Below are 6,348 nucleotides of genomic sequence, written 5' to 3' on the forward strand. Positions count from 1 at the left end.
GCCCGTGAGCTTTTGCTCCGGCTGCCTTCCGCCGTCCTCCGCCCGCGCCATGGTCAGCCTGCGGCCGTCCGGCCAGGCTCCCCTGCAGCCACTGCTGCTGCTCCTGGTGGCGGCCGCGCGCGCCCTGCCCGGCGCCGCCGGGACGTGCCCCGAACGCGCGCTGGAGAGGCGGGAGGAGGAGGCGAACGTGGTGCTCACCGGCACCGTGGAGGAGATCCTCAACGTGGACCCGGTGCAGCACACGTACTCGTGCAAGGTGGGCCCGCGCGTGAGCCCCGGGACCCCGAGCCCCCTTCGGACCGTCCTGGAAGCCTGGGTTGGGGCCCCCTAGCCCGGAGGTCCTGCCATCGCGACGCCGGCCGCCCCGCTGAGACCCCCGCCCCGGGCCGTGGGAACGAGCCCCAGACGCTCCGCAGCGCCCGCGCCCGCTCCCTTGGCGACCGCCGACCCCCGCGTGGGGCGCCGGGTCTGGGAAAACTCGCGAGCGCTGGAGGGAAAGTTCTTGCGGTGCCGCTGCCATCCCGCCTCGCGGTGCCCAGGCCCCGGAAACCTGATCGTGTCTGCCCCTTCAACCCAAGCCCACTCCCTAACTGGAAACAAGTGCGCCTCCCCCCGGGAGAATGTTCGGCTACCGCACCCCCTACCCACCGGCCAAAAAAAAGGAACGGGGACGAGGGGAGGTGACGCTTTCTGCTTGGGGTGGAGGTGGGGTTTTGGCCTGTGGTCAGTGCTGTCGCCCCCGCCCCCGCCAGAGGCGAGAAGGGGTGGTCAGGAGAGAGTGGAGGGGTGCACACCTTATCTCCCAGCCCCAGGGCTCCTGGTGGGGCATGCTGCAGTGATGGGTGTGGGGGCCGGAGCAGAGAAGTGGGCGGGGCCGTTGCTGAGCCTCAAGTGTCGGGGTGCAGGGCAGGTGCCCCATCCTGCTCCTGAGAGACCTGGATCTCCCCCGGCCACAGGGAGGGGGAACTTGCCTGGCCTCTCCTTCAGTTGGATCTGGGAGCCCCCTGGGATAGGTCTAGTGGGGTTTTTCCCACAATCTGTTCCTAGGGAGGGCTCAAGGGACCCAGGGCCCTGCCCGCCTCTGGCCCCTTAAACCACCTCCCCGACCAGAAATCGGATCATTCCTCTTCCTTGGAGATGGGGGGGTGGGGGTGGCAGCTTCTTTCAGCCTGGCCTGTGCAGGCTACAGCTGGGATCCCCCGCCGGGCCCCCTCCCCTCCACCACCGCCAGGGCACTTTGCCAAGTCCCTGCAGGATTTTCCCGACTTCCTCCCCGCTGCTCCTGGGTGTGGCTGGGGTGGGGGGAGGCGATGAAAGCCACCCAGCCCTCTCCTGCTAGCTGTCGTCCTTCTAGAGCCTACTGTGTGTCTAGGGGTGGGTGGGGGGGAGTTGGCCAAGGCTCCCCCGTCTCCCCTGGGCCACTGGAGGGTGGAGGGAGTCCCAGTCAGATTTCTCAGACCCGAGGCTCCCAGCAGGGGCAGGCAGGTGGACGGGCCACCATTGTCCTCCATTCCCCATTCTGGAAGTCCTGGCTCCCCAGAGCTCCCGAGGAAAGGGGTGTCTTCGCAGGCGCAGCATGCATGGGCACGTATCCCCATGGACCTTTTCCTTTAGGACCGCCTGTTCTGACTGCAGCCCCTGCGACCCTCCTCCCCCCACCCCCAGCAGGCCGTGGGCGTCCCGGGGCCCGGTTTGTCAGAGCAGGTACCCTCAGGGCCCCAAGAGCAGAGTGGGGAGGGTGGGGCTGCCCTGTGCTGCCCAGGCTTGATTTTGAGGTTCACAGGCTGCCTTGACCGCACTCACTGTAGGAGCCTTGCAGGAGGAGGGCCTTTCACCTGCCGGGGGGCATGGTGTCTTCAAGACGCCCACGCATAGGGCTGCATGGAGCCCAGCTGGCGCAGAGCCCTGAGCTCGGAGCTCGTCGCCCTGAAGCTTCATCATCCACTTTAGCTGCTCCTGGCTCTGCCCACACAGCATGGCCAGAGCAGTGGGCGGGGCGATAGGGAGAGTGGGGCACGGAAGGCAGGCACCCCAGCCCGCTGGGTCCCCTTCCCATAACCAGCCTGAGCCGAGAAGGACATTATTGGAATTGGGGTGGCTGGGGTCACTTAGGCCTGGGCGTTGGGGGGCTGCTTCTTGAGGAGAGGGGTGTGTTTGCAGGCCGGGTGTCCTAGTGTGTGACACTCATGGGTGGGCAGTGGCATCCATCGTGTGTGTGCTTCCCTGCAGCTTCCTCCTGGGGGGCTGCCCCAAAGATCTCCACACATCTGCCCAGGGTTTGGGTCTATCTACTCTGGACATCTGGCCTGAGCAAGTGAGGTGGGAAGAGAGGAAAAAACCCAGGTGCCAGTCTGGTGTTTGCCTCTGGCCTCTGCGGCCACCCCTGCCCAGTAGGAAGAGGACCACTGACACCTGCACACCCCCCGTGTCCACCCCAGGTTCGGGTCTGGCGGTACTTGAAGGGCAAAGATGTGGTGGCTCAGGAGAGCCTGCTGGACGGAGGCAACAAGGTGGTGATTGGCGGCTTCGGAGACCCCCTCATCTGTGACAACCAGGTGTCCACTGGGGACACCAGGATCTTCTTTGTGAACCCTGCCCCGCCGTACCTGTGGCCAGCCCACAAGAATGAGCTGATGCTCAACTCCAGCCTCATGCGCATCACCCTGCGGAACCTGGAGGAGGTGGAACACTGCGTGGAAGGTGCGTGAAGGGGCAGAGCAGGGGAGGCACTGTGGGGGGCAGGAGAGGGTTTGCTGGAGGCGAGAGCACTTGGCATCTCGTGGTCCAACCTCCTTTTCTGAGTCCCAGCTCCCTGGCTTCCCAGCCATCTCAGCTCCAATCTCTGATATAAGCAGCGCTCCCCACCCTGGCCCTGGAGATGCCACCACTTTTTGTCTTGGAGCCAAGCAAGTCCCAGCCCTGCAAAGGGACAGGCCTCCTCTCTCTTCCCCTCCCCCTCCGTAGTTCTGCATGCCCCTTCCTGGAGTTCCCTGTTCTAGGAGAGAGGCTGGGACCAGGTGAATGAACATCAGTTGTTTGTGTTCTGCAGAAACCCAAACATCTGTTTAGACAGGGCCCAGATGTTGAGCAAACCCGTTGGGGTGGGGCTTAAGGGTTGTGCTGGAGGTGGGGCTACCCCACCATGTGTTCCAAGAGGCCTGTCATTTCTGGGAGGGGCAGTTATGTGGAGTGGGCTGCTTCCAGGAGTTTGAGTGGGTGTGGGATCCCCTCACAGAGGTACAGAACCTTTCCTTGTCTGCTCTCCCCATGCGTCCATTCTGAATGGCCCAAGAGCATCCGCCCCCCACCCCCACCCCAGCCTCTGAGCGGTGAGCAGCAATCACATGACCAGGGCTCACCCACCCACCTCAACCCAGGAGAATCCCAGTTGGGGGCTGAGATCCTTGGCTGAGGAATGTAGCAGGGAGAACGTAGGAACTGCCTGTCGCCCTCACATCCTGTCTCTCCCCTCATGGCTGCCTGGGAAGGGATGTACCGGAGAGGGCGGAGAGAGGAGAGAACGCTTCCTCCCAGGGCAGTGGGAAGGTCCTTGACTCCCTGTCCTGGGAAGGTGGCCCTGTCCCTCTGATCTGCTCTGTTCGCCAGCAGGGAAGCTCCATCTTCTGCCCAACTTACTGCTGTGGTGCTGGCTTGGCTTTTGCGGGGTCCTGGGTGGTGGACTGTGCAGGGCGAGGGGCAGGACCTGAAGCGGGGAGCCCTGTGGCATCCTGCGCGGCCTGTTGTCCGTTGCTCCTGGGGCTGTGTCCAGGGTCCCAGCCTGCAGCGTCATACAGAGAGGCCGGCGGGGCTGTGTCACTGGTCCCTTGCAGCACCAGCTTAGCTGAGGTGGTCCCAGCATGGCCCTCCCACCAGGTGAGGACTGGAGACCCTGGCCCTGCTCTGGAAGCTTGTGGTCTAGGGAAGAGATGGGAGGGTGGCATGGAGATGGGGCAGGCTGTGGAGTGTGATGCCCAGTTTTGAAAAATAAGTTGGGGGCTAAGGAGAGGGGTCAGGGCACAGAGAGTCCCCTGCTTCTGCAAGATCAAGAAGGCGCATCACTAACTCTGCAGCTGGACGGGTCCAGCCTGAGGGTCCACGACTCGGTAACTGAGGCCTTCTGTGGGGTCAGAGGGCATGTGGCAGGAGGGCCACCCCGGGCAGAAAGAGATTTGCCGTCTTGCCAGATCCTGCTCTACCCAGGCCAGGCCCTGGTTCCGGATACATCAGGCTGGGCAGAGGGACACCTGGAAAGGAGGGCCCACAGGGAGAGCTCCCAGCGAGACTTCACCTTCTGTGTGCTAGCTGCCCAGGATAGGGACCGGGCTAGGCCCCCAGCTCCAGTTGGGCCGGTGGGGGAGAGTGGTGCTGGGACCCACAGGCCAGTGTGTAGCAATGGGGTGAGCACCCAGAAGGGGCTGAGGCCACCAGAGTCTTCTGGGGTGGGCCTGCCAGGAGGAGGGTCTTGGGGAGGGAGGTTCACGGAGAGGAAAGGAAAGCAAGTAGCCTTGACTGTAGCTTGGAGCCTTGTGGTAGAGCCAGGGTGGAGGGGAAGCCCCCAGGGAGAGGAGGGGCCCAGAGTGAGAAGCTTGGCGTCCACTGCAAGGGGCCGGGGAGCCCTGGAAGTTTTGAGCCCATGACACGGATCCCTTCTTTGGAAGCAAACCAGGGCACCTTGAGGGGCAGGGGCTGCGGGCAGGGTGGGTGCCTCCCCCTTGAACCTCCCGAAGGCCTGAGGCAAAAGGCCCCCTGGAGCTGGGGCCAGGCTTGAGGAAGAGACAGTCCTCTCCCCACCTCCCCCAGCAGGGTGCGGCTGGGAGGAGGGCCCACCTTCCACTCTGTGGGAGATAAGGACCTCAAACCCCACTCCAGGCTCTCCAGGGAGACAAGGCCTCACCCTAGTGAGGGGTTAGGGTTAGGGATGGGCAGGGATTGAACTAAGATGACCCCTCCCTGTCTGATTCTGACCCTGTTCTGTTCCTGGGAGCCCACAGCTGCCCCTGCCCCACAGGGCCCAGAGTGAAGGCTGGGCAGCCACTGATTTGTGGAGGTCACCCCAAGACCACCCAAGACCCCTGTCTCTAACACACCTCTCCCCAGCCCCCAAAAGGCCCACAGCCGCCAAGGTCAGGGGCACATCCTGCCCGGCCCACCTCCCTGGATGCCCCCAGCTCATTCCCACCTGGGCCCCAGCTCTACTGGGACTACCTTCCTCAGTTTCTCCCCCAGGGCCTGCAGGGTCTTCCTGGCTCTGGGTCCCTTCCCCAGCCTCCAGCCCCCAGGAAGCTCCTCCCCAGTCCTCCGCCTGGGGAGCCACATTCCGAGCATAACTGAGACAGGTATGTGTCCCTCCCTCTGCGCCACCTGTGGGTGAGGGAGACGATGCTCTGCTTCAGAGCAGCCTCTTCAGGAAGGAGCCCCTCGCCCCCTGCTTTGTCAGGGAAGTGGCCTGGCCTCTTCCAGTGCCAGCCGCCCACTCACCATGAGCCTGCCCAGGCTGGCAGCTGAGCAGGCATCTCCTCCAGCCTTCAGCCACTTTGCCCTGGTCTGGGCAGCACCCATACACTCCCACCACCCTCCCCTCCCCCACCTTATGAAGACTGGTCCTGGGGCCCCCTGAAGCCCCTAGGAGGGATGCAGCCCTGGGGCCCTTCCCCAGGCCTTTCCCTGCCCACTAGGAGCCAGGAGCAGAGAAAGGAAGTGTTGTCTGCCCTCTCCGGGTCTGGCACAGGGACAGGGTCGGTGAGTCTGGCTGTGGCCCAGCTCAGCCCTGCCCAGCCCTGAAGCCCGGGGTCCTGGCGGCCGTGGCCTAGCCTGGCCAGCCTGATTCCAGTGAGCACCCTCCCTCCCTTCCTCCCTGCCAGGCCAGCCTTCTAGGGCCTTTGGGAAGGCAGTCCTATGTAGCTCAGGCTGGAGAGGTGCTGGGTCCCAGGCCACCAGCCTGGCACTGGTGCAGGCGCTATGGCCTCGGAGCTGGATGTGGACTGCAGACACCCCCAGACAGGGACTGGCTCTCCCTGAAGCAGAGCGGGGGCAGGTAGAAGCCCAGGGGGAGTTTCCTGGGCGGCTCCCTCTGCTGTCTGGCACTTAGCTTCTGTACCCCGAAGTCCTCTGAGCCTGTCCTACTCCCACCACATTCCTCCCTGAGGTGGGAGGTGGCTGCTTCCTGTCCCTGTTTCCCTCTTCCAGACTGTAGGTTCTCACCCCACCCCCCCTCCAGACCCGCCTAGCGCCCTCGGCCCCTCCCCCAGGCAGGCCCAGGCTGGAGGCTGCCCGCCCAGGCTTTCTCCTTCCTTCCAGCAGCCAGGGGTGGGGCATCAGCTCAGGTGGGGTGTGATGACCACCACCACC

The 6,348-nt window shown here is 64.3% G+C and overlaps 1 protein-coding gene across 1 annotated transcript in view; it reads left to right on the forward strand.

Moving 5' to 3' along the window:
• The first annotated feature begins 49 nt into the window (after positions 1-49).
• AGRN (agrin) overlaps positions 50-6,348 on the forward strand; it is a 35,212-nt gene continuing 28,913 nt past the window's right edge. Inside the window, exons 1-2 of the mRNA XM_007448966.1 lie at positions 50-256; positions 2,439-2,700. Coding sequence (XP_007449028.1) covers positions 50-256; positions 2,439-2,700 — 469 coding nt within the window. The remainder of the gene's footprint in view (positions 257-2,438; positions 2,701-6,348) is intronic.

This window comes from Lipotes vexillifer, unplaced genomic scaffold (genome assembly GCF_000442215.2).
Source record: "Lipotes vexillifer unplaced genomic scaffold, Lipotes_vexillifer_v1.1 scaffold835, whole genome shotgun sequence".
Lineage (NCBI taxonomy): Eukaryota > Metazoa > Chordata > Mammalia > Artiodactyla > Lipotidae > Lipotes > Lipotes vexillifer.